Source organism: Poeciliopsis prolifica, unplaced genomic scaffold (assembly GCF_027474105.1).
Source record: "Poeciliopsis prolifica strain line A6 unplaced genomic scaffold, Auburn_PproV2 SCAFFOLD073, whole genome shotgun sequence".
Classification (NCBI taxonomy): domain Eukaryota; kingdom Metazoa; phylum Chordata; class Actinopteri; order Cyprinodontiformes; family Poeciliidae; genus Poeciliopsis; species Poeciliopsis prolifica.
In genome coordinates this window covers 10,820-37,665 of record NW_026562448.1, presented here as the reverse complement: position 1 = coordinate 37,665, position 26,846 = coordinate 10,820, and the positions used below count along the sequence as shown (strand labels likewise).

The 26,846-nt window shown below is 47.2% G+C and overlaps 1 protein-coding gene across 1 annotated transcript in view; it reads left to right on the top strand.

Moving 5' to 3' along the window:
- The window catches only part of LOC129352176 (intermembrane lipid transfer protein VPS13C-like), a 61,022-nt gene extending 34,764 nt beyond the window's left edge, over positions 1–26,258 (top strand). The window contains 49 exon segments of the mRNA XM_055021044.1: positions 169–325; positions 404–523; positions 592–695; positions 991–1,158; positions 1,247–1,388; positions 1,391–1,429; positions 1,432–1,543; positions 1,652–1,799; positions 2,056–2,194; positions 2,277–2,393; positions 2,460–2,625; positions 3,999–4,252; positions 4,497–4,723; positions 4,794–4,886; positions 5,788–6,021; positions 6,104–6,235; positions 7,321–7,410; positions 7,513–7,668; positions 7,768–8,032; positions 8,112–8,272; positions 8,352–8,473; positions 8,555–8,852; positions 9,196–9,585; positions 10,201–10,305; positions 10,382–10,537; positions 10,614–10,739; positions 10,807–10,940; positions 12,991–13,117; positions 13,844–14,076; positions 14,318–14,462; positions 14,569–14,709; positions 14,792–14,873; positions 14,943–15,012; positions 15,094–15,167; positions 15,170–15,214; positions 15,281–15,393; positions 15,547–15,677; positions 15,761–15,842; positions 15,956–16,069; positions 16,155–16,230; positions 16,319–16,482; positions 16,560–16,605; positions 18,319–18,442; positions 19,635–19,662; positions 19,665–19,751; positions 22,746–22,831; positions 22,914–23,037; positions 24,275–24,352; positions 25,717–26,258. Coding sequence (XP_054877019.1) covers positions 169–325; positions 404–523; positions 592–695; positions 991–1,158; positions 1,247–1,388; positions 1,391–1,429; positions 1,432–1,543; positions 1,652–1,799; positions 2,056–2,194; positions 2,277–2,393; positions 2,460–2,625; positions 3,999–4,252; positions 4,497–4,723; positions 4,794–4,886; positions 5,788–6,021; positions 6,104–6,235; positions 7,321–7,410; positions 7,513–7,668; positions 7,768–8,032; positions 8,112–8,272; positions 8,352–8,473; positions 8,555–8,852; positions 9,196–9,585; positions 10,201–10,305; positions 10,382–10,537; positions 10,614–10,739; positions 10,807–10,940; positions 12,991–13,117; positions 13,844–14,076; positions 14,318–14,462; positions 14,569–14,709; positions 14,792–14,873; positions 14,943–15,012; positions 15,094–15,167; positions 15,170–15,214; positions 15,281–15,393; positions 15,547–15,677; positions 15,761–15,842; positions 15,956–16,069; positions 16,155–16,230; positions 16,319–16,482; positions 16,560–16,605; positions 18,319–18,442; positions 19,635–19,662; positions 19,665–19,751; positions 22,746–22,831; positions 22,914–23,037; positions 24,275–24,352; positions 25,717–25,818 — 6,627 coding nt within the window. The 3' untranslated portion in view covers positions 25,819–26,258.
- The last annotated feature ends 588 nt before the right edge of the window (positions 26,259–26,846 follow it).

The following is a 26,846-nucleotide window of genomic DNA, read 5'->3' as shown; positions in this document are numbered from 1 at the left end:
CCAAGTGTTGGATTTGATGAACTTTAGACCAAATCCTGCTGGACAGATAGTCGTCCAGACATCCGCCCGTCCTTCTGGATCAATGTGTTCCTTAGGTCTCCAGGTCTTCTGCTCTGAGTTCCTCAGTCTCTCCTGAGGACTTCAGGGTTTGTCTTGGTGTGTCCTCAGGTGATGTTCTCGTCTCTGGACATCCTGCTCCACACCCAGGCTCTCCTGTCGGCCGCCAACTTCTTGTCCATGTCTCTGTCATCGTCCAGCAGCGTGCCGCCTGCAGAGAAGAACGTCCGGCTGAAGACGGAAGACAAGATGGCGACTTCCCGGTCTGGTCAGTATCTGTCCATGCAGCGCGAGCTGAACCCGCGGTATGTTCAAAACTAATCCGAGGCTACGGCGTGTCCCACAGGGGTCCTGGTCTCGCCCGCAGACCCGGAGGTGCTGGACCTGAAGGCGACCATGACGCTGGGAGCCTTCAACATCCTGGTCTGCGACCTGACCTCCAACATGGCTGACATCAGAATCACAGGTGAGGACTGTTAGCCTGATGCTACAGCCGGGTCAGCCACGTCCTGTGACCTGTGATTTCGTCCTCAGGATTGGACAGCTCGCTGCTGAGACGAGGCGATCAGACCCAGATATCGGCCCGGCTGCGGGACGTGGTCGTCCTGAACGTAGATCCCAGGTCCGTCCACAAGGAGGTGAGAGCGGGTCGCCTCGGGCTGCAGGGAATGAAGCAAAACCCAGATTCACTGCACAAACTGTCCTCTCCTGCTCCGACCACAAAATATCAAGAAGTTGCCAATAAAAATCTGACAAGTATGGCATGCATTCATTTTCATCTTGAAGAGTCAGAAAGCAGAACCTCATCTGGCTGCAGAACCTCCGTCTCTGTAGGCGGAACGGTTGTCATGTTAGCAGCCATGTTGGTTGTAGCAGAACGGCGTCCAGGTGATGATGTCCCCTGATGTCTCTATGGTCCTCCCTGTCCTGCAGGCTGTCTCCATCGTGGGAGACGAGGTGTTCAGCTTCAGCATGAGTCTGACTCCCAACGCCACCGAAGGCGCCGGCTACGCCGACACCTCTAAGGCGGACGGCCAGGTGAAGCTGAGGGTGGGGTGCATCCGGGTGGTCTACCTGCACAGGTTCATCATGTCTCTGCTGGTGAGTCTAGAGGACAGAAGGACGTCCTCCTGTTTTCTCTTTGACCAATCAGCTTCATTTTCTAAGCTTTTTGTCTTTTTTGCCTCAGAACTTCAGCAACAACTTCCAGGCAGCAAAAGAGGCGCTGAGTTCAGCGACGGCGCAGGCTGCAGAGAAAGCTGCGTCCAGCGTCTTGGCTCAGAGGACGTTCCGTCTGTCCTTGGACATCCGGGTGAAGGCTCCCCTCATCATCATCCCCAGTCCTCCACTTCCCATAATGCACTTGTGATGGACTGGGTCTCATTACGGTGGGGAACAGTTTCTCTGTGCTGCCGGCAGGAGAGCGCCCCCTGCCTGCTGTCGTCGACAACATGGCTGTGCAGCTGTCTGAGCTGCACCTGTCCAGGTGAGCCGACCCGAGTCCGACGGGACCGGGTCTCCGCCTGTGAGAGGCCTAAAGAGCCGGACTTGGCGGTGCAAAGCACCTCACCTGCGTTGTCCCGCTGTCCCGCAGGACCTGGTTGGACTCCATGTCCGAGAAGCCGAGCGTGGAGCTGCTGAGGCCGGTGAACCTGCAGCTCAGCATCAGGAGGAACCTGGCGGCGTCCTGGTACCACAAGATGGCCGCCGTGGAGCTGGACGGAGACCTGAGGCCCATGGAGGTATGTGGATGAGCTCGAGGTCAGAGGTCAGAGCTGAGGTCAGGGTTGCCTCTAAGACAGACCCACATCATCACTCCTCCACCGCCATGCTTCACAGCATCAGGTGTTTCTTCTGGTATGTGGTTCTGGTTCTGTCCGTTCTGGTTCCCACCCACCCTCTCCTGAAGCTAGCAGGCTAACTACTCCAGGCTAGCTCTGCAGGTGAGAAGAGGCCCAGGTTCAGCTCCTGGTTCTGACCCGGTATCTGTGTGCGCAGCTGGAGCTCAGCCAGGACGACCTCAGGGTCACGCTACAGATCCTGTCGGAGAACCTGGCAGAAGCCGGCGGTTCGGATGGCGGCGCCGCCCCAAAGGATGTCCGCCTGCAGGTCCCAGCGACCGCGGCGCCCCCTTCAGGTGTGACAACCGCAGGCGGACCTGAACCGGGTCTTGTGGGTCGCATGTGGGGTTCAAAGCCACCTTTGTTGTACCTGCCCAGGTGAGCCAGCTGGGAGAGGACAGCAAGGTGAGGATGATGCTGTGGAGACTCTCAAGTTTTCCTTCAACATCCAGTCTCTGGGTCTGGTTCTGTATCACGACGACCCGAAACAGGTGAGTAAGGTTGGATCCAGCCAGACTTGTTCCAGTCTGGCTGGTCTCACTGCGGTTCCTGTTCCAGCAGCCGCGGGCCTTGGCCACCAGGAGAACCTCAGACTGGGCCAGCTGGTTCTGAGTCTGATGACGGCTTCAGGACGGGTCAGGTCCAACGGCAGCATGGAGGTGAACACGGTTCTGACGGCGTGCACTCTGGATGACCTGCGGGCCGGACTGAACCGGGTCACGTCACGGTAACGATCACATGAGTGTCTGAACAAATGAGACCCCAGACAGAACCGGGTCACCAGAGGTCCAGACCCTCTCCTGACCTGGTCTGGGACCGACCCAGTTGAAAATGTCATCATTGCTTTTTCCCTCAGAGGTTCTGTAAGTTTTCTTTCCACCTCAAACAGGACGAGAAGAAAGTCGTGTTTATTCAGCGCCGAGGTTCTGTTGGTTCTGCTGGACCTCAGCATAACAGCTTGACTAGTTTTGATGCTTCAGGTCCAATTCACCCGGAAGCAGTGTCTACTGACTTGGTGTTGGGCCGTTGGTTCTGTTGGCGTTGACAGAAGGAGGTTCTCTAAATCAAACTGGTTCCTTTCTGTTTGGGGCGTTTGAAGCCAGTCTGGACTCTGAGCTTCGCTCCGGTCCTTTGGGAAGACGCTGGTCAAGTTCTGCTGTTTTCAACCAGATTGAGTCGGGAAGACGTCCGTTAGTCCAAACCTGGTTGGTCCACAGAAAGTTCTCCAGACATTTAGAGCGTCTTCACACTCGGTTCAGGAGTTGCTTTGACCTGAACTCGACCCCAAGCTGGACTCGTCCATCCTTTAGCGGTTCAGGTCCATTTAAAGGTGATGCTTGTGCAGTGGCAGTCCTTCCTACCTGAAAAGCTTTATCCACTTGGATTGGTCGCTGGTTCTGGAGTGTCGGTTGAATTGGACCTGGCCGGACTAGGTGTCTGCATCTCTCCATTAGAGGTTCTGCTGTGGTCCGGTTCTGGTCCAATGTCTGGAGAATCACCCTCTACTGGTAGAAGTCCTCAGGATCTATTCTTGGATCACTTTTCATTTTGATTTCTACGTTTCCTTTGAGTTTAATTTGTCAGAATTGTCTCTGATCCAGTTCTGTCAGTCTGCAGTCCAAACGGATCTGCCGCGGCGGGCTCCGGCCGTTTGGTGTTTATTGTCATCTGGAGTCGTATCTGTTCCACCAAACTTCAAATATAGAAGCGCTGTGTTTTTGCACTTTGCTGTTGTTTTTTGAAACCTTTTTGCAGCTCTTCTTAAATGTGTAAAGAAACCAGAGTTGGTTCTTGTCAGCATTCTTGGGTTCTGAGAACTCCTGATCTGTCACTGAGCCTCATGTAGAACTTCCAGAAGTTTCAGTTCTAACGCTACAACTGAGCAGTCGGTGTAGAGTTCAATACAAGGTCATTTATACTCTTAGATTCTTGTTCAATGAGCCTCCTTGAATAGAAAAGCTTTGACTTTTATTCTTTAATGTTTGGAGTCAGATTGACTATCGAATCATAAAACTCAACTTAGTGGAGCAACGTTACAGTTTGAGGCTGAAATAAAAAATGTTTAGCTGGACTTCATTGTTGCTGGTCTGTCCCTTGCAGGATGGTGGGACAGAGGGACGAGGGCGTCTCCCAGGCCATGGTGGACGTGACGCTCCGCCAGGGTCCAGTAGAGCGAGAGCTGGTGGCCGTCCTGCAGAAGCTCTATCTGTGTGCCAGCGTGGAGTTCCTCACGGCAGTCGCAGATTTCTTCCTGCAGGCTCTGCCTCCGAGTCCAGCTGCAGCCGTCCCCGCCGCCCCGAGCAACAAGCTGCCACTGAAGCAGATCTCAGAACCACGGAGCGAAACCAAACCCGGTAGGACCCGACAGGACCTGGTAGGCCTGTCTTAGGTTGAGTCAGTTCTAATGAGAGGAGACTCCCGTCGTCACAAACCAGTAGATAAAAACAGCCGATGAACCTGGCTGCTCGTCGGCTGGGGCCCCTGGGGCCATCTGGGTCCTCTGGCTCCTCTGGGTCCTCAGGGTTCTCAGGCCGAGTTCAGTGAGTCGGGCTCCGGGAGCGACTCACCGCCCTTCCTGACCTTGTGCTGTCTCTGCAGCCGCGGCGCTGACGACCCGGCTGCGGGCCGTCGTGGTGGACCCGGAGGTGGTGTTTGTGGCCGACCTGATGAAGGCGGACGCGCCGGCGCTCGTCGCCTCATTTCAGGGCGATTTCAACCTGCTGGCGGAGGCGGACGGAACGCGCAGCGTGAGGGCCAACCTGAGGGAACTGAAGGTTCTGGCCGGCCCGTTCATTCAGAGCAAGGAGAACGGAGCCGTGACCACCGTAAGTCCCGATCTGCAGAATCAGAACCGGTGCTGGTCGGTTCCTCTGATCCACATGTGACTCGTACCAGGTGCTGCGGCCCTGCTCTGTCACACTGGAAACCAGAACCAGTCGGACCCGGCCGGCCAGCGGCTCGGTGACGGTGGAGGAAGTCATCGTTAAGGTTAGTTCAACGTCTCTGCTGTTGTAATATTTCCTTTATTTCAGTTCATTGTCTTTTAGGAATCTGAAGGTTTTTAAAGAAACGTTGAATGAAGCTACTGGGTTGCTATTGTGATGCCCTCCCTCTCTGGAGAGCCCACAGCATCACTCTTCCCATCAGACAGAAATCTAGAGCAGTGTAGATTTCAGTCCTGCAGGTTTTAGATGAGCCACAGGTAATGAAGCATCTTCATGACCTCCTGGGTTCTCCAGAACCTCAGTTGCCCTCCAACGCTGGAGTGTGACACCCCTGATCTAGACTGTTTCTGCAGGAGTTGTGATGAGTTCAACAGAACCTTCAGGTCCAGTTTCTCCAGAATCATTCGGAACCAAGTCTACAGGAAGTGAATGAGAGAGTGGGTGTGTCTCTCTGGGCTCTGATTGATCAGAAACCAGGAAGTCTTCCAGCAGTGGGAGACAGAAACACCAATCAGAAGGGAGGTGTGGAGTTGAAGCTGAGTTCATGATCAGAGATCAAACCGGGTCAGAACCAACATTTGAACATTCTGTGAGAAAACCGGGTCAGGTAAAGTCCCAGTTGAACTGATGGATCTCATGGGCAGGCCGTCCAATCAGGACCGGCTCAATTTCATTGACACATTAAAATTCGTTTAACAGATTTTTCAAGTTTTTTAATCTAGTCAGACATTTTGACCAAAAGTCAGAGATTTTCATTCCTGATAGACTCATTCTTCATAAAGAATCACAAGAAGTGAATGCAAGCTGATGAGCAGGGAGGGGTCAAAGTGGTCTAGTCCAAGTCTGAGTGAGCTGATCCCACTGTCTCATCCGTGTTGTGCTGACTGCAAAACAGGAAGTGCTGAACTGTCATCCAGCTCAGTGTTGCCTCCTGCTGTGCCCAGATCTCTCCGGTCATCCTCAACACGGTGATGACCATAACGGCCGGCATGACGGCCAAGCCACCGGCCGAGCCGGGTCGGGCGTCTCCGGTGGAGGTCAGCGACCTGTGGTCCGTCATGAACGTCTACAACTGCAACTTCTGGTTCCTCGGGGTGGACCAGGCCACCGAGATCACAGAGAGCTACCGGGAGTCTGACGGCAGCACCGATGGGGAAACCTTCACCGCCCAGGTCAAGGTAAACCACTCTGGACTTTCTGGAGCTTCGCTCAGGAGAGGGCGGAGGCTGCTCTTCTTCATGGAGTCTTCCCGTGTTCCAGGTGGTGCAGGTGACGCTGGAGTCGGGTTTGGGCCATCGGACGGTCCCGCTGCTGCTGGCTGAGACGTCCCTTAATGGAGTGGCCAAGAACTGGTCGTCTCTGCTGCAGCTGCAGGCCGACTTGACGCTGGAGGTGATGCAGAGCTTCATGCGGCCAGCTGAGGAAGTTTGATTTTGAAAAGCTTCACTCTGATTCAGTTTGGCAGAGATGAGAACTAAAACATTCCTTATTGAAGTGGGACTGAATCAACTTTAGCAACATTCATTTTTTAAAATTATTTTCACAAAAATACGTTTAAGTTTGAACTCAAAATTTTGAACTTCTGAGTTTTAATGAAACATGAAAGCCTCAGAACCCAAAGTCTCCACCTTCAATTGTCCTGCAACTTGTAGACGTCTCTCTCCTTCACTTGGCTCCAATATCAGCTCATTAAAATTCAAATATTTTGGGAAATATGCAGGATTTGTTTGAGTTTTGCTGCGTTATGAATGAAAAGTGAGCGTTTCCTTCTACCTCCATTTTTCGGTCTAAGCTTTGTTTTCTTGCCATTGTCAGGAATTTAAATATTGTTGATCTATTTCTGCACTACTTTTTCAGCATTCTGGTTTTACTTGTTCATGAAAAAGTTAAGAAGGACCAAAGCATAAATAAATCTAGATATTAGCTGAGCCAATGTTAATGATGCAGATTAATTCCACAGGAAGTCACAAGAGACCAATGATCTAAAGAATCGGACTATCAAAATAAATAATGTCCAAAGGGAGGAAGATTTAGTCTCATTGTGTTGGCTAGTCCAGAAGTCCCAGACTTTTCAAAATAAAGGTGAAAAGAGTCTTCAGTGTAAAGGTCTAAATCGACAAGATTGAACCTGAAAGGGTTCCTGCTGATCTGGCTTTCAGTTCCAATGATGATGTAACAAGTAAACCAATGAATGACCTGGTTCCTTTAGTTGAAATGTAGATGGGCAGGAAGTCCAGAGCTTTACCTTCCACTAAATCTTTTTCCTGAAGCACATTAAACATGACCAAAGTCCTGAACAATCTGTAGAGTAGCAGGTCATCTGGTAACATCCCAGATGACCTTTCCTGCTGATCTGGGTTTCAGATCAGCAGGAATCTGATCTGGGTTGTTGTTCCGTTTGCTGTGCTACGAGGAACCCTCAGATTCCAGTTTTTTTCTTTCATGGAAACAAGCTGACAGTCAGTCTGTGTTTGCAGGTGAACTATTTTAACGAGGTCCACGGTGTGTGGGAACCGCTGATAGAGCGAGTGGACAGCGGCCGGCGCCGCTGGAACCTGGAGCTGGAGGTAACGGATCTCTCTTCATCCTGACCACGACTCATTTTGCTCCACTGATCTGATCGGGGCTCAGATCAGCCAGCGTTTGATCGATTCTTTTTATCCGCACAGATTAAGAATAATCCAGTCATGGACAAGAGTCCCGTGCATGGAGATGACTTTGTGTTTCTTCCTGAACCTCAAACTGCCATCAATATCTGCTCCAAAGAGACCCTGAACATCACTGTCTCCAAGTCCAGCCTCAGCGTCTTCCAAAAGCTTGCAGAGGTTCACCTCAACCCTTCTGACAGTCCAGCAGGGGGTGCTGTTTAGCAGGTCTCCGTTTCGAGGTGGAAATGCCCTTTAATGCTGTTTGTTCTCCTTCAGGCATTCAGTGAGGGAGCAGCCTCAGCCTTCGACCACACTCTGAAGGAGAAACCTCCCTTCACCCTGAGAAATGCTCTGGGAATTCCAATTATCGTGCAGCACAGTGCCAACCTGAGGCGGGTCGGATCCGTGGCACCAGGAAAACTTCACGAGCTGTCGGTGGATCAGAGCATCGAATTGATGCACTCTGCTTTTGAATCCACAATCGGAGGGAAACTGTCAGCTCTGCAGCGTCAGGAGAGCGGCCTGTTTAACCTCACCATCGGTCTGAAACTCCCTCTGATCGCTGCCTTTCCTCTAAGTCCTGACATAGTTTTAGTGACGCTGTCTGTCTGATCCTGCAGTGCCTTCTGGGTACAGCGAGATCTCCAACATCTCTGTGGACAACGCTGGCAGACGTCTCTACAACGTTCGAGGTCCGATGCTGAAGGAGGCGGTGTCGGTGCTGCTGCAGATTGATGCTGCTGAAGGCAACAAGATCATCACTGTACGCTCTCCCTTGCAGGTCAGAACTCAAACCCTCCCCACTTCATTCTAGCTAACACTTGCTGTAGGACGCTCACCATCTCCTTCTATGTCTGCAGATTATAAACCACTTCACAGAACCCTTCACCATCCTGAAATACTGCCCAGCATCCAGAACCCTTCAGAGCATCGGCACAGCAGAGCCGGAACGGGAGTTTCATGTTGATCTGGAAGCATACAGGTGGGTTCTCGGCTAGGCTGGGGTAACTAGTTCTGTCGGACGGCACGGAGCCGAAACTGTCCTGTCGTCTCTTTTTGGCAGGTGCCAGCTGTTTGTACGTCCAGCGGGTCGCCTGGACGGGCTGTACGGTCCGTCTTCCAGCTGCGTGGCCTGGAAGGAGCAGGTCCACTGCAGCTCTGAGGTCCAGTCCGTGCTGCAGTGTCCTGCGTCGGACAGCAACCTGCTGCCGCTCATGGTCAGCACGCTGGCCGTCCCTGACGAACTGCGGCACATCAGCAGCCACGGCGAGGAGGACTGGGACCCCGCCTACGTCCTTCACCTGCATCCAATGGCAGCGCTGTGCAACCTGCTGCCGTACACCGTCAGCTACATCATGGAGGTAGGGTTAGGTCTGTCTACCTACTGATCAAGCTAATGAGTAAATGAATGGACTTGGAGGAGGGGTTGAAATGTCAATTGGCAGGAAGTCCAGAGCTTTACCTTCCACTAAATCTTTTTCCTGAAGCACATTGAAACACGATCAAAGTCCTGAACAATCTGTAGAGTATCAGTTGAAAGAATAACATCCCAGACGACCTTTTCCTCACGCCTTCACAATGACCTCAGCAGGCCTTCAACACCTTGTACCGTCATATTTGGATTAGAATGTTAGATTCACTTCATCCTTGAAAAACGGGCTTTAAATCTGACCCGTGTGTTTTGTTCTGCTTGGTGTCCCGCAGAACTCAGCTGAAGTCTATGAGATTCAGGAGGGCAGCACCTCAGACCTGCTGAACGCCCGCTTGTCGGGTGAGATCATGTCTGTGGCGCTGATCCAGTACCAGGGCCGGGGCTGGCACGGACACATCCAGATCAAACGGGAACTACCCGAGTTTTTCGCCGTGTGTCTGACCTGCGACACGGATGCGGCGCTGACGGTGGACGTGAGCGTTCACGTGACAAAGACAGCGAGCCGCATCCTGCTGTCGCTCTTCAGTCCGTACTGGATCATCAACAAGACGAGCCGGGTGCTTCAGTACAGCTCAGAGGACGCCGTCTTCAAGCATCCGGCCGAGTACCGAGACGTTGTCCTCTTCTCCTTCAAGAAATCAAATCTGTTCACCAAAAGCAAGGTGAGAGTTGCCGTGAAGGCGGCGTTTAATCAGACCGCCTTAAAGAGACGCCTTAAGCAGTTCAGACCCTCCAACGGATTGTTGTTCAGCCAGATTTAAAGATTTTTCTAGATTTGTTCTGAAGTTTTTCTCTCAGTTTTAGTTAAAGTAACGATATGAAAGCTTATTTATCCAATATTTATTCTGCAGATAGGGCTGATCATTGATATTCACCTCTATGTATACAACAGAATATTTTCTGTATTTGACCGGTTACTTCCTTAAATGACCGGAAAATTTCTTCTTTCCTTCAGTTAAAATTCACACAATCCTTCACTACATCACCAATACAGAAACAATGTGGAAATGACGATCAGTTGTCAATATCAGCCTGTTTTCACTGATCAGATTGATCAGTTCTCGTTCAATCTGTCACTAGACATGTTTCTGTCATCACTGCATGGTTCTGCTTCGGCTCCAGCAGATGCTGAGGCTCAGTTTTGATTTTTCTCTCCCCATGAAGACGTTTGTCTTCAAACACAGCTTGAGCGTCCATCTGGATTTGGGTTCTAGCAGCTTCTTGCTGCATGTGGATTCAAATTGATTGTGTTAAAACAATGTGTGGTTTCTTTGCAGCTGCAGCTCTGCATCTCTACCAGCTCCTTTTCTGACGGCTTCTCCCTGGACACAGTGGGAAGCTACGGTTGCGTCCGCTGTCCCTCCACCAACATGGACTTTTTGGTACGTCCCATTGCCTCCTACTGCTTTTAACTCTGTGTGGCTCTCATGCTGAACTTCCTTCTGTCGCCCCCTGCAGGTGGGCGTCAGCATCCAGATGAGCAGCTTCAACCTGACCAGAATCGTCACCTTCAGTCCGTTCTACACGTTGGTCAACAAGTCTTCATACGAACTGGAGGTGGGAGAACTCCTCAGCCAGACGGCCACTAGGTGGCACTACGTCCCATCCACCGAGGTGAGGGGAACCGGCATCAGAACCCGGCCCGGGTCAGAACCTGGCCTGGTTTCAATCTCCTGCTGTTGTCTTGCAGTGCCTCCCTCTGTGGCCGGAGAATGCCTCCAAGAAGCTTTGTGTCCGAGTGGTGGGATCACTGTCCCACTCCAAGTTCTTCTTCTTCAGTCAGCAAGACAACGGCACCCTGCTGAGCATGGACGTGGTCAGTGTTGTCTCTGGACCTTTGACCTTTACAGCACTTCCAGGCTTTGACCTGAGAGTCTTTGCAGTGTGGAGGGATCATGGTGGATATCAACGTCTCCAATCACGCCACCATCATCAGCTTCAGTGAATATTATGACGGAGCCGCCCCCGCCCTGCTGATTAACCACACGCCCTGGGCCACCATCAGCTACAGGCAGAGGTCACTCACACACACACACACACACACACACACACACACACACACACACACACACACACACACACACACACACACACACACACACACACCTAACCCTAACACAGGAAGGTTTGACAAAATGGTCCAAAGAAACCAGTTTGCTGCAGCGGCTCAGAAAAGATTATGATGCTGTCTGACAGGTTTCTTCTCTTTTCATTGGAACTTTTAGAACTATGTGACCTTTAACCTTCTGGGTGGTGTGATTAGTGTCCAATGTGAGCATCTGTTGCTCTGGACAACATGTGACATTAGCATGACTGTTACTGCCCGGCTCAGATGACCACAACGAGAAACTGGGGGAACTTGATGCCAGATGCCATGCCTTTATCTCCTCACGGTTGGACTACTGTAATGCCTCCTCGTTGGGACCTCTGGTAAAAACCTGCAAAAGCTCCAGCACATTCAGAACTGTGCTGCCCGGGTCCTGATGAGGAGGCGCAAATACAACCATATCACTTCTGCTCTTCATTCACTTCATTGGCTACCGATCAAATATAGAATACATTACAAACTCTGTCTGCTCACCTATCAATGCATCCATGGAACTGCTCTGCTTATCTCAGTGAACTCCTCTCACCGCACGCTACCTCTCGAAATCTTCATTCCTCCACCTTCTTCTACTGCCTACATCAACCGAAGACCAAACTAGCCACTATGGGGGATAGGGCTTTTCAGGCAGTAGCTCCGCGGCTCTGGAATGCCCTTCCAGAGTCCCTGAGAGCCCCACAAGGTGTGGAGGCCTTTAAAATAGGTCTGAAGACTCACCTTTTTAAACAGGCCTTTTAGAACTGTAAGTTTTATTTTAAATTGTTAGTTTTAATGTTTATTTTGGTACCGCTTGGTGTGATATGTATTATTTTATGTTTTACTGTAAGCTTTACAATTTATCTTTTTTAGTCTCTGTAGCACTTTGAGATTTCTTTGAAATATAAGGTGCGTTACAAATAAAATTTATTATTATTATTATTATTATTATAAGTGCTCCTTATATCCAGTCCAGGTGGGTATGTGATCATAAGTTCCTCCCGTCTCCAGGAATTTAATTGAGGTACAGTTAACTGGCCACCACACAATGAAAAATGTACGTTCATGGTACGTGGAATACACACAACTTGCCAAGAAGAGCCACCACCTTGATTTACCTGACCAGGCCTAAGCTTCCTATTGGATGATCAGTGCAGGTTGATGACCTTCCAGATGCATCAAGGTATAAACCTTGACCTAAACAGCCATGGAGAAAGACTCATCCCTTGGTGTGGACGATGTTAGTCTAGGACCAGGTGGGCAACTCCAGGCCTGGAGGGCCAGAGTCCTGCAACTTTTAGACGTGTCTCTACTTCAACACACCTGAGTCACATAAGGAGGTTGTTAGCATGACTCTGGACAACCTGACTGCATTGAGGAGGAGATTCAGCTGTTGAAAGTGTGATGGACCAGAAAGACATCTACGAAACTAAGAAAGGACTGGGATTGCCAGGATCTTTGGCATCAAGCAGAGGAAACAAATCTGAAAATGCAGAAACTAAAACTGGGTAGAGAATTGCAAGGTTAACAATCATCTTGGAGGAAGAAATGTCGTCAGAAAAACACCCTGAATGAGGGTTATGATCGATTATTATAGAAACTTTTGAAATCAAATGGAAGAAAAACAACAACAAAACTCACATTGAGTGGAAATGTTTCTACTCGGTGTGACAGGAAATCAAAAATCAGGGACGCTGACCGCAGGAAAGGCTTCAAAGGAGCAGAAAGTTTGGAGTGAAGGAAGAAAGTCATGTGATGATTTACTCCCTTTCAGAATGACGGGCACTTCAGTAAGAAGAGGCCGATGAAGTGATGCTCCCATCGTTTCTCTACTAACTGCCTGATAACATTTCAACCACTATACACCAACCAGGTCCTCTGAATCCATCGCCCGTCCCCATGGTGGAGAAATTGGCTCCAAACTGAACTTGATGCTTGAGTCATTTTTTTCCTCATCACCCTGAAACCATGTTTTTGACTCTTGCAGTGGTTCAGAGGTGACCCACAAGCTGGAACCCTGCCAGGCCCGACGCTTTTCTTGGGATGACCCAGCAGGAACCCGCAAGCTCTGCTGGAACTGCAAGGAGCATTCAGGGGAGCTGGACCTGCTGCAGGTCTGTGCTGCACACGCCTTCATCGGTTTCAGTGCTTTCTGGACGGTAGACATACAGTTATGCTCATAATAATAGCATTATCTTTCAAAAATTGAGTACATCTCAAAATCACCAAATAAATTGTCTTTTGATCAACACAAATGCATTGAGGCGACTCAAGCACATTCTATGTCACAACAAGAAAATCCGAAAAACTAGTTGAACATAATATTTTTAGGAAAGTCAGTAAATATAATGTTAAAAAATAGCGGTGTTGACATCTTTCTTCATAAACTCAAAATATACTGCATAAACTAAGAAATTCTTAAAGATTCCACTTTCCTGAGAATCACAAACTAATATTTAGTTGTATAATCATCATTTTGGACAACTGCTTCACATCTGTGGTCCATGGAGTCAATCAAATTCTTGCAGCCCCAACCCGACCCCTACCATACAATTTAGCTTAAAGAGAAGCCAAAAAATCCAGCAATCTCTTGAAGACCCAGAGTTGTTTGCAACATGGAGCCAACAGGAAATATTTTCCTGCCTTGAGAGTCGTTAGAAGGTCCAGCTGGTGATTTGTCGGTTCACGGATGTCTGGAGGAACAGTTCCTCCTGTCTTCCAGGAGCTAACTCTGGGCCCTTCAGTCCTTTCTGTTCCCCAACCAGCTGCCTGTAAATGTGGATGCCGTTAAAACCTCCCGCACTGCCGCTTCATAGAGCGTCTCGCTTTGCCTCCTTCAGGATGCCGTGAGTCAGTTTACCTATGACGGCCAGGCTCAGGTCCACTGGGTGTCCTTCCTGGATGGACGGCGGGTGCTGCTTTTCACCGAGGACACCGGCGTGGTGACCAAGGCTCGGCAGTCGGAGGAGCTCGAACAATTTCAGCAGGAACTGAAAGTGTCTCTGCAGAACCTCGGCCTGTCGCTCATCAACAACGGCGACCGGCAGGAGATCGCTTACATCGGCATCACCAGGTAAAGTCCATGTTGTCTGACTCAATCAACAGTGGAGGCAGCACAGCTACCTCCAGAAACACACAGGGCTTCACATAAAGAAAACTTTTGTATCATTTTACAATAATTCTTGAAACGTTTTAAAATAAATGTGGTTATGCCACAACAAATATGCAGGCACTTTAACCCTTTTCAGTCATGAGTTAGTCCTGAGCGTCCAGCGCTGCTGGTGAAGTGACTCTGCTGCGGTTCTGACTCACAGCTCTGGCGTGGTTTGGGAGTTTAAGCCAAAGAATCGCTGGAAGTCCTTCAGTCAGAAGAACATCAACCTGCTGGAGAAGGTTTACCAGAATCAGCTGAGTGGCAAGACGGAGGGAGGCTGGGTCAGACTGGACAGCAACCTGGAGGTCAGAGGTCACCACAAGCAACTCAGTCAGGGGTCCATAGTGTACATCTGACCCAGACTTCTGTCTGAAGAGCTGACTGTAAGTTTGTGATGTCACCGGTTGCTAGGTGAACCTCAGCCCAGCTGTCATGATGATGCGGCAACCCCATGCCTGTCCTGTGAGGAGGAACTTCCTGTCTGGGATCCAGGTGGAGTTCAAGAGGTCACTGCACCAGCGCAGCCTGAGAGCCCAACTGCACTGGTTGCAGGTAAACGTTCACACACCTGGACACGCACTTGGACTGAACCTCCCTCTCCTGCTGGACTCAAACGCTGGTTTATTGGTGACAGGTGGACAACCAGTTGCCAGGTGCAGTTTTCCCCATCATCTTCCATCCAGTCCCTCCACCAAAGTCCATTGCTCTGGACTCAGGTGTGTCCTTCTATTCCCATTAAGCCTCAAACTGACTGCAGAGTCTAACTGTGAGTTCTGCCTCCTCAGAGCCAAGACCCTTCATCGATGTGTCTGTCATCACAAGGTTCAACCAGCACAGCAACGTCACCCAGATTAAGTAAGAACCACAGCAGGGAACCAGTTTCTGTGAGTGAGACCTGCATTCAGGTGAGTCTTCTAACCTTCCTGTGTGCTTCAGGTACTTCATGGCTCTAGTTCAGGAGATGGCGTTGAAGATCGATCAAGGTTTCCTTGATGCTGTTGCAGCTCTGTTCAGCCAGCTGCTAACCTGCAGAACGATGGAAAGAAGGTGAAGAGAAGCAGAAACTGCATAGTTTCCCTGAACTTCACAGATGAGATGTTACTTTAAGCTGTTTGTGTTTCAGTCTGACTCATCGAAGGAGATTTGAAGCGTCTTCAAGCCGAGCCGACTGACGCCTCTCTGTCCGACGTGTCGGGACTCAGCTTCTTTGAGCATTTTCACATCTCACCTGTCAAGGTAACCTCAGTCCTGCTCTCTTTGCTGGATCAGACATATTATGTCATACTGAATTCATATAATATGTTCTAAAACTCCAACCTGAGAGTTGTTTCTGGAGGGTGTCCAGACGGCTGGGCAGCAAGTCCTCACTGGTCCTGCTTTACCTTCCAGCTCCACCTCAGTCTGTCTCTGGGCTCCAGCGACAGTGACTCTGCCCAGAACAACCCCATTACGCAGTCCCTGAACCTGGTGCTGAAGAGCATCGGTGCTACTCTGACCAACGTTGATGATATCATCTTCAAGTAAGTATCTTCTGTTTGCACAGAAATGGCTGCTGAAGTAGTTTCTTTGTCCAGATGTTGATTCTCCTCTGTGTTTCTGTCAGACTGGCCTTTTTTGAAGTGAGGTACCAGTTCTACAGCAAAGAGAAGCTGATGTGGGCTGTGGGCCGACACTACTCTGAAGAGGTAACATCATTGCCCTTCCTTAGCCTGATCCTCTAACTGTTCAACCTGGGATGTGGGGACGGGTCCTGCCAAAGTGTCTGTTGTGAACGTCTGGACCTCTCTTCTTTCTGCAGTTCCTTAAGCAGATGTATGTTCTGGTTCTCGGCCTGGATGTGCTGGGTAATCCGTTTGGAATGATCCGAGGCCTTTCTGAAGGCGTGGAGGCCTTCTTTTATGAACCATTCCAGGTAAAACATCTAGTTTATTGCAAAGTCCACGTCAAACCCAACCAACTTGGATGTTCTGACGAAGGGGATTCTGTGTGTTTGCCAGGGAGCCGTTCAGGGTCCAGAGGAGTTTGCTGAAGGTTTAGCGATCGGGGTCCGCAGCCTTTTTGGTTCAACTGTTGGTAAGAGCCTTGGAGGAAGATGTTGATTTAATTTGTGACGGCTCCTTATTTCTGTGGTCAGTACTTCCAATGGGTGTTTGTCCTGTAGGTGGCGCTGCAGGAATGTTCTCCAAGATCACAGGCTCCATGGGTAAAGGCCTGGCTGCCATGACCATGGACAAGGAGTTCCAGCAGGAACGCAGAGAGGACATGAACCGGCCGACGAAGGACTTCAAAGACAGTCTCGCCAAAGGAGGAAAAGGACTGCTGAAGGTCTGGAGAGGAACGTTCTGGTTTTGCTGGACCAGCAGTGATCTGATGCATCTCAGTAACAAGCCGTGTTTCTGCAGGGCGTTGTTGGTGGGGTTACTGGCATTGTGACCAAACCAGTGGAAGGTATGTGTTTGATGGCTCCCATTTTTTGGAAAGTTCAAGTCATTTTCAGGAGAACCGAAACACGTTTAGGACTTTTGACCTTAAATGAAAGAAAATACAAGTTTTGGTCAAGGTTTAAGAATGAATTAAAGCTTTGAACTATTTTCCATGAAATCCCAGAAATACTTGTTTTCTGATTACAACCTGACACTTCTTGATCCGGATTCCTGGAGCCCATAATCCAGATCTTCTAAAATACTTTGACTCATCTGGATTCTGGAAACCCTCAGATCTGAAACCTTCAGGTTCTTTAAAGCCATTTGAAACTTCCAGGGTGACGACCTGTTAGATCATGTAATCCAGGTCTCCTGGATTATTTGATCCAGATTCTGAAAACATAATATTCCCTCTCAATTCAAACAATGATACTAAATACAACAGTAACTTTACAAATACGGAATTATAAATCGGTTTTGTAGATAAAAAAAATCAACACTGCAGCACTTTTTATTGACTTATCAAAAGACTTTTTCTACAGCTGATGATAAAATGTTACTGAAAAGTCTCTCTGTTACTGATCAATAAAAATCAAATGATTTTAAACCAATCGTTTGGTTTAAAAACAAATTGTCCAGCAGGTCAATTTGGTTATTCTTCCACCTGCTTTTAAGTATCCCAGGGTGTTCAACAAGGTTCTGTCCTAGGACCTCTTCTTTTTATAATCTATACTAACAGATTAGATCAAAATGTCCCAAATGCTAATTGTTGACACTGTCCTATGCTGCAATTCAGTTAAAAGTGCTTCAAGCAGCTTTTGATGAGGTTCAGTGTAATCGAAAGTTTATTTCTAAAGTCATCTCCAACTATAGGAATATTTCAAATTCATCCATTTTGCAGGCACTCAGATGAAGGTTGTGTGTCGGTATAAATATTTAGGTTTTGTTAATTGGTTCCTTGGACTTTCTTCACATACAGAAGCTTGTCAAAAAGCTCAAGTTGGGTTTTATTTCATAATTCCATTTTGTTTATCATTTGAGTCTATGTTGCTGCCACTTTTGGCATATTTTAGATTATTGTGACGTGATTTGTATGTTTGCATGTTCAGACTGTTTGCGCAGGGTGTATTCTGGATCTTATGGAGCGTTTCCTCTCTGTCCTGTACGCCGTTGTCTGCTGGTTTTATTCACAAAGCCATCTTGCGTTTACTCCCCCCTCTGTCTTGAGACGGGGTAAAGCCCCGTCACAAGAGAGAGACAAATGTTATTGTCAGAACATTTCCAGGCGCTCGGATGATTTCATTTTATTAACACTGAAAATCCCTCAAAAAACTTTCAGTTGAATTAGGTGCTTTTTAAGGCCTTATTTAATCAGCCTGTAATTGAGACATTTTTGTAAATGCTAGTTTCAGTTTTAGGGCTGCCTGCGCTGTTGTTTTTCTTCTTTGTTGTATTTTCTTGGGGTTCTGATTTGTAATTATGAGTGTTGCTGCCAGTTTGGTTTCGGGGTTAAGGTCCTATCTGCCTAAATATAGGTTACATACACGTCAATCTTGACCGTGTTCTGTCGACCCATCAGAACATCATGGATCAGCTCCAGATCACTGAAACCCTCCCAATTATTCAGCCAACAGATTTTCTCACATGCTTTGGTCCAAAACTCTTTTTGGCTCAGAACCTCTGGCTGCCGACTCAGAGCTGGTTGCCAGTTGAACCCACCCTGTGTTTCCGTCCCCAGGAGCCAGGAAGGAGGGCGCGGCCGGCTTCTTTAAGGGCATCGGGAAGGGCCTGGTGGGTGTGGTGGCGCGGCCCACCGGCGGATTCGTGGACATGGCCAGCAGCACCTTCCAGGGGATCCAGAGGTGAGGTTTGGCGGCTCGTGATGCGTTTCCTCTGGGAACTTCCTGTGGGCGTCTAAATGTTGTTGCTGTTTCTCTTCTCTAATTTTCACATTTTCTGCTTTTGTTTTCTGTCTGCTGTGGTTGTTGGGATTTCTGTTCTTTGTGTTCTTCGCTGTTTGGGGTGTGAGTATTCCACCTGAACTGTTGGAGCTGTGCTCTGTCCATGGCTGCTGCTCAATCAGGTTGCTCAATCAGGTTGCTCAATCAGGTTGATCAGGTTGCTCAATCAGGTTGCTCAATCAGGTTGCTGTTTGACTTGATGATGGAGCTGAGCTTTAACCAACTGCAGATGTTTGCATGTTAAATGGTGCTGCACACTGCTGGTAAGTCGCAGCATCGTGTTTCTTGCACCGGGTCCAACTCGCTGTTTGTGGCTCCGCCCCTTTGTCAGCATGTTGTTTGGCCACGCCCTCCGAGGAGAACTTCCTGTCCCGCCTGCCGGAGCACAACGAAAACTGCATGAAAACATGACAGGGCCTTTTCTTCTTCGTTGGCCCCCCTACGAATGAAAACCATCGCCAGCGACTGAAACCAGGCTGAAATGCTCCTGCACAACCTGATGGAGGGTCCAATGTTCACTGCAGTCAGAACCGCTGTTGGTCTGACCTCAGGGGACGGCGGTCTGATGGGTGTGAATGGTTTTGATTGGTTCTAGGTTGCATGGTTCTCACTAACAGCTGCTATGTCTGTTGCCATTTTGCAGAGCTACTAAAAGTTTTGGTGCATCAATGTTTCTGGAGTTTTTTTTTCCCAAATGAAATCTTGAAATTTTTCAAATGAATTAAAATGTTGATAAAAATAACGATGTCGCAGTGAACAAATTCCCACTGAGATCAGATGAAATTATGGCTCCTCTCCTGATTGGAGGAGCCATCTGTCATGTGACCCGTAAATTCACTGTAACCTGTTGAAGTTTCACGCTGCCTTGCAGAGGTCCCACCAGGTGAGCCCTTACCTGAGAGCAGCAGCTCAGAGTCCAGTCAGGATCAGAACCGTCAGTCTGCTAGAGCGGGGCTGTGACTCCACAGCACTCTGAACCGCTCATTCAAGTCTGTGTGTGTGTGTGTGTGGGTGTGTGTGTGTGTGTGTGTGTGTGTGTGTGTGTGTGTGTGTGTGTGTGTGTGTGGGTGTGTGTGTGTGTGTGTGATATCAGAGCGGCCGAGGCAACAGAGGAGGTGACCAAAAACTCCGGCCGGTCCGTCTGATCCGGGAGGACGGGATCATCCGACCTTATGACCTCACTGAGTCGCAGGGTTTCCATCTCTACCAGGTTAGACTCTTCTCTGTTTCCATAGCAAGAAGGCATGTTTTCCTGCATGAAGGAACCCAGAGGAGCAGACAGTCTGGTCTTTTACACAAACATCTGGTGTGTGTGCTGACACTTTGACTGGGTCAAAAGGTTCCTTCTCTAGAAAGTTTGTAAAGTTAAAAACTTTGAAAGAAACCAACAAAGGATCCAGTTGAGGTCCATAAAAACCTGAACCAGCCGTTAGCTTCAGGGAAACCCAAGGAAAAAAGGTTCGGTTCTTAGAGGAGCTGCTGCTGGTTAGAAGAAATTCTTCTAAACCAGCCCAACGCTGCGTCAACGCAGAGGGAGAAAACTGGAGCTGCAGCTCTTTATTTCACTTTATTACAATGAAATGTCAGCAAATGTTAAGTTCCAGTCGTTGCCTCCAAACGGCAACAATATCTGACATGGGCTGTTTATATCTTTGTTCAATGTATGCGCTTGCTGATAAAGTTCATCATCAAGGTTCTGCAGAACCTTGTAACTGGATCAGGAGCCGTTGACCCAGTTTGAAAAAATATGTTTGAAATATTTAATCATATTTAATGATCTAGAAAACTCCAGAAAAAATATTACTACCACAACAACTTCTGCTGCTACTACTAGTAGTAGCAGTACTGGTAGTGACAGTGGCAGACCCTTCATCTCCTCCTCTTCCTCGGCTCGTTTGCTCTTTTCTTTCTCATGATGTCGTGAATCACTGGCTTGACTTCAGGAAGCTGTGAAGTTCAGATCAGCGTAAATTTGAGGTGGAATAATTCTAACCTTCTTCTTCTTCTTCTTCTTCTTCTATTTGCTTCCTGCAGCCGGAGGACGACTTGGCTGGTGATGAACATTAACTCTTTCAGATTCATGGTTCTTTGATATAATCCTTGTTAATCTACAGATATATTTATCAATGTTGAAATCTGAATATTAAATGGAAATCAGATTTCCATTCATGCCAAACAGACATTTTTACTTCCATCTTATTATGTTTCTAAACTATCTGCTTTTTACTTTTGGTTTATATTCATTTACAGTTTATTTAAACCCAGTGGAGAGGAGTCATCTCTAGTTATTTTGATATCAATAAATTCATGGTGATGTTGCTTTAAAGCAGTAGATGTTAATGTCAGGATCTCCGTGTTGGATCGAAACGTTAATCCTCTTGTGAAACCGGCTCCTTCGTCGGTTTGTGTTCAAAGTTTAATAAAAATCTCTGGACCTTTTTTTCTGCTACGGATCATTTTCTCATCCCATAATCCCAAAAGCCTTGAAGCTCCAGCTCCAGAACTCTGAGCAGGTTCTGCATTTCAGTTTAGATGACGGCTGGACTTTGAATAGACCAGGGCTGCTCAGGTCCAGTTCTTCAGAGCTGCCATCCTGCAACTTCCAGGTGCTTCCCTGCTCCAACACACCTGAATCAAAGGAAGGGCTCGACACCAGGCCTGTTCAGAGCCGATCCTGGACTTGAGTGTCAATGTCAAATTTATTTATATAGCACTTTAAAACAGGTATAAAAGCAGCAAAGTGCTGCACAGGAACGACAGTAACACAAATAGATAAAAACAGAATATCAAAAATTGCTTCAGTTAAAAGCCAACGAATAAAAATGAGTTTTGAGAAGCGATTTAAAATGATCCAGGCTGCTAGCAGATCTAATCTGAAAAGGCAAATTGTTCCATAAATTCGGAGCAACAACAGAAAAAGCCCGATCTCCTTTCCTTAGTCGGTCCGAGGGACTGGAAGTAAAAGCTGATTGTTTCATCTGAGGGTTCTGGACACAGACTGAAGTTTTAAAAGATCCTGAAGATAAGGGGGAGCTAACCCATTTAAAACTTTTTAAGTTAATAAAAGAATCTTAAAATCTATTCGATACATAACAGGCAGCCAGTGTAAATTGACCAGCTTAGGCCTTATATGGTCATGCTTCCTGGTTCCTGTAAGAAGCCGTGCCGCTGCATTCTGGATCATTTGAAGTCGATGTGTCTTGCAACTTCTTGGTTCTTTTTTCTTTCGGCCGTTCTGTTCTCCATCAGTTGCTTTACAGACAGACCTTAGAAAACTTTGCTCTATAGAGCAGATCCCGGTCCATTCAGAGCCTGCATCCCAGGTCATAATACCTCCACCACTGTGGACACTCTCTCAGAGGACTCGTCTCTGCTAACCTCAGTGCAGTCGCCATCTTGTGCCTAGATAGAAGAGGCTTTCAGTGTGAAATGACCCTTTGACCTTTAAACTGTTAACTGAGGCCTATAGAGTCTGAGGTGGAGCTTTTTGGTTTGTGGTCATTTTTCTGAGCTCCACTATCTGACCTCTGAACCTTCTGGGATGTGTGAGAGTTTCCCTCTCTAGAGGATGATGGAGTCCAAGTAGTTCAGAAATGACCTTTGACCCTTCCCAGGACGATGAGGAGCAGAGGTTGCTCACATTGTGTTGCAGCACCTGCAACCTGCAGAGCAGTAAAACTGCTTTAGTAGAGAAGCGTCAACGATCCGTTCATTGACGATCTGATCATTGACGATCTGATCATTGACGATCCTTTCATTGAAGATCTGATCATTGATGATCCGTTCATTGACGATCCCTTCATTGACGATCTGATTATTGACGATCCGTTCATTGATGATCCATTCATTGATGATCGTTCATTGACGATCTGATCATTGAGGATCCGTTCATTGACGATCCCTTCATTTACGATCCGTTCATTGATGATCGGATCATTGACGATCATCATTGACGACGATCATTGATGATCATTGATGATCCGTTCATTGACGATCTGATCAGCTGCTCCTGCTTGCTCCGCCTCTCTCTGCTTCAGTGGAAGCAACAGAGTGAACTGGGCTTTACTGGTGGGTTACTGGGAGATGAAACTGGTTGAGGTAAGCTGCCTTCCTGGTAAATGAGTCTTTGGTTACCCTCCTCTGCTTGTTGCTGAACAGCAACAGGAACTGTGCTGCAGGAGTGTTTGTGTTTCTGTGTCTCCAGAGGATCAAACATCTGGACGGTGAAGTGTTCAGAAGCTGCAGTCCGACCCCAGGCCACAGGAAGTCCAACATCATCGTCACCAACAGGTGGAGCCGCCCGAACGGCCAGCAGCACACAGAGCCTCGCTTGGTAGCGCTGTGTGACCCAGTTCTGCTTGTTGTTGTGTAGACGCGTGTTCTGTGTGAAGGAGATGGATCTGCTGGGTCACCTGACTACTGACTGGGAATGCTTGTTTGAGAACTTCTACCGTCCTCCGGCGGTGTCCGGATCAGAGCTCAAGATTTATTGCAAGGTAACGGTGCTGCTAGCATGTTGTTGCTAAACCTCACCTCTCTACTGAACTTCATGTCTTTTCCTTCTAAAACTGGTTGAAGTTCCAGAGCAGCTGAACATTTGCAGCTTCTGTTTAGCTTCAGAGATCCGTCTCCGGTCAGGTGGTCTGCTGTGTTAGGAGGCCAAAGATGCAAAATCAACATAAGTTTGATCTCACAGCATCTCAGGCAGATATGGAGCGTGAGAAACTATGGGATCCGTAAATCTTACCCTTTGGTACGGATTTCCCGTGCCGATGTTTGAGTCTGTGTTTCTCTCATCTTGTCAACCTGAAAAACCTGAGACTGGTCAGCGCCGTCCTCTCCTGGACGTGACGGCGCGGCCGGTCCACTGACCTCCTGCTGTTTGTGAAAAATGTGTTAAATTTGATTAGCATGTTAGCGCTGCTTTCAAAGCCATTTTCTTTCAGCTGAGGATCTTTGCTAAGTCATTGGTCACGTTTAGATTATCATGACTCTTTGTACTCAGCATTGGAGCAGAGCAAACAAGATGCTGCAGCTCCAAGATGCTGCAGCTCCAAGATGCTGCAGCTCCAAGATGCTGCAGCTCGTCTGCTGACCAAAACCAGGAGGCCTGAATCTGACCCTGGTTTTACGACCCCTTCACCGACTCCCTGCTGCGTCAGGATCCAGTTTAATGTCTTATTGATGGTTTAAAGTGTTTTTGGGTCCTTGGTGCTGAAGTGAGCTCTAGCAGCTCTGAGGTCGGCTGGCGGCCTGAAGCCCTGACCCCGACCCTGACCCTGACCCTACGCAGACGGAGCCTCGGTGGATCGTCTCCCTCTGGCTGCTGAACTGAAACTCGTCTTTCCTCCCAGCTTCAACTCCAGCTGCAGAGAAAAGGAGGGAAGGAAATGGCTGCAGCTAAAACTCCATGTTGTTGGTTTTATTCACTGTTAGCTTTTGGAATCTGACAGTTTAATATTTATTTGTCTTATTAATGTTATTTTCTATTTCATCATTAGTTTACCTGGGTTGGGTTTGTTGTGAGGAGCTTGGTTAGTTCAGGCTGTTGGAAATGTGCTGTACAAATAAACTTTGACTTGACTTATTTTTATTAGCTTCATACAGGTAGATTGTGAAAAGAAATATCCAAATATTTCTGAAACACTGAGGTTAGATACAGACACAGTGACATCACTTCCTGTCTGGAGGTTCCATTGCCTGATTGGTTCCTGTCTCTCTTGTTTCTTTCAGGAGATCCATAAACTGAAGCTTCCTAAAAATCAGGAGCCTGTCAGAACCATCCAATTCAAAGACCCAAAATCTGCCAAGGTCAGACTTTAACTTTAAAACATCTGTCAGTTCTGATCCGTTTTACCAAGAGCCGATTCACGAGACACTTTAGTAAAAATTTCTAACAATTACAGCAGGAATCAATTTATGTACAGAAACATAGGCAATCAGAGATTTAAAACATGTTCATAAAACAATGAAGAATCTAGTTCAGTTTAACATTACATGCACATAGTGACAGTGGAGAGGAAAACTCACCTTTAACAGCAAGAAACCTCCAGCAGAACCAGAGGCCAGAACCTAGCTCAAGCAGCAATCTGCCATGACCGACTGAAGGTTTGAGAAGACGCAGCAGAGACACAACAGAAACGAAACTGACTGAGGAGTACCTTCTATGTAGAAGAACAGAAGCACAGCAGAAACATTAAGAGACCAAAAACAAAGCAGATTTAAATCCTGCACTGAAAAAACATCAAATCTTATCAATATTATTGTTCTAGTTTAGTCCAAATATCTTAGTTCACATGAAATAAGACAAAACAAAGAACTTTTCAGCAAGATGGGGGCTCTGGCTTTATGTCAGAGATTCCTTAATATTGATGAAAATGTTCCAGTTTTTTATTTGTAGTTTTTCCAGAATTAGATTTCTAGAAGGAAAACATTCAGGTACCACAGCTGAAGAGAACAGCAGACCAGGTGTACCTTCTATTGAAGAAAATAAGAACAAAAGTTCAAATAACATCAGATAACGCAAAATTCTAGAGGTTTGCGTTATCTGACCCTAACCCATTCTACAGGAGAATGTAGTAGAATGAGAGAGAAGTGGTGAGTTCATGGTCCAGCAGCCTGTACAGCATGACTACAGAGCTCTGGATAACCTCAGCTTCATCAGAAATGAAGGTTTTTTTAAGCTTCGTCTAGAAAGTATTCAGGGTCTCAGGACCCAACCGTGTGTACTCCACTAGGACAGAGCTGGAATGGATCTCTAGTCAACTGGATCAGTAGAGGCACTAAGCTCTAACAGAACCAGAACCGCTCCCTTTTTCTGAGGCCAGGACAAAATAATCAGTAACTTTCAACAATTTATTACTATTTAAATGCTCACATAACTCATTAGCAACTTTCCTCAAGGATTTTAGGTCAGAAAGACATAGATCTGTAATTTCTAAGGTAACCAGATTAGATGTCATTTATTAACTCATCTTGATCCAGAAACGTTTCTGGATCAACGATTGAAATTCACATCGTACCTTCAGTTTTATTTCTGAAAGAAATATTGGTAGTTTTCCTTCCAGTTCCATTATTTGCTTGTTTTATTTCTTTTACATCAAATCTCCATAAAGTTTAACCCTAACCCATGCAGACGGATCAGGGAGTGTGTGTGCCTCCTCTCTTTCCAACAGGAGCTGCATGAAGCCATCTGGGAAGCTCAGGACGCCCAGAGGCAGCACCACATGGTCAGGCAAAGGTCCCAGCGCTTCCTGAGACTCAGCAAGAAGCAGTGATGTCACTTCCTGTCTGTGGCTGTCCTGCAGAATATGTTACTGAAATCATTGCAAACTCACAAGTTGTTTCAGAATAAAATCAGGAAATGTTGGCTGTTTTTTTCTGTTGCTGAAAAATGAAATTGTTCCATATATTCTTGTTAACTATATAGAACAATTATGTTGAAACCTGAAGGAAATGATAATGTAAATGTTTGTCAGTCATTTGGGTGGAATATATTTTATTTGTAGTTTGTGGGTTATTTCCCTGCTCTGTTCCTGCAGGTTTCAGTTCTTTATGCCTTGAAATGAATCCTTCAAAATGCTTTGCACTAAGATTTTTGCATCACCACTGCAATAACTGATGCTTACTTTATCATTTTTATTGAAAAAAACAAAAATATGAAACTTTTCTCCAAAATTTTAAAAAGAAATGAAGAAACTTGAAAATGATTTATTGATGCGAGTGTCCTGAGTTTTTCACACACAGTTGCTTTGAGCAGTGATGTTTTCCTGCAGTGGCTTGAACATCCTGAGGTTGTAGAAATAACTCCCTAGATAGGTCAGTGAGGTAGAACAAACCGTAGACGACTTTTCTTTCACATTAAGTTAAGCTCCTTTTTTTTCTTTAGCACATTTTCAGCAACAAGGCTGAAAATTCATTGAAAGTGTTTAAATGAATTTGAAGGAAACAAAATAAACCAAAGGAAAGGGCAAAAGAAAAAAGCAAACTAGATGTTGCTAAATGTTGAGTGGCATTATGTGTTACCGCCCCCTGGGGGGCATTCAGGGATCTGCAGAAATTTTAACAAAAGGGGGGCATTTATTCGAGGGTAAACTTTACTCCTTAAATGCAACACAATACCACTTTATAGTTTGAGCAACTTGCTAAAACTGTATTGTGTAACATCAAAACATCCCTTTCTGCAACTGTATGATGGGTTTTTTTCTTGTCTTCACTGTTTGTAGCTTCTCCTGCTGCTGCAGCTTCACCGTCAGTCCAGTTTCACATCGGCTGTGATTCACTTGTCTGGTGTCTGATTTTCAAA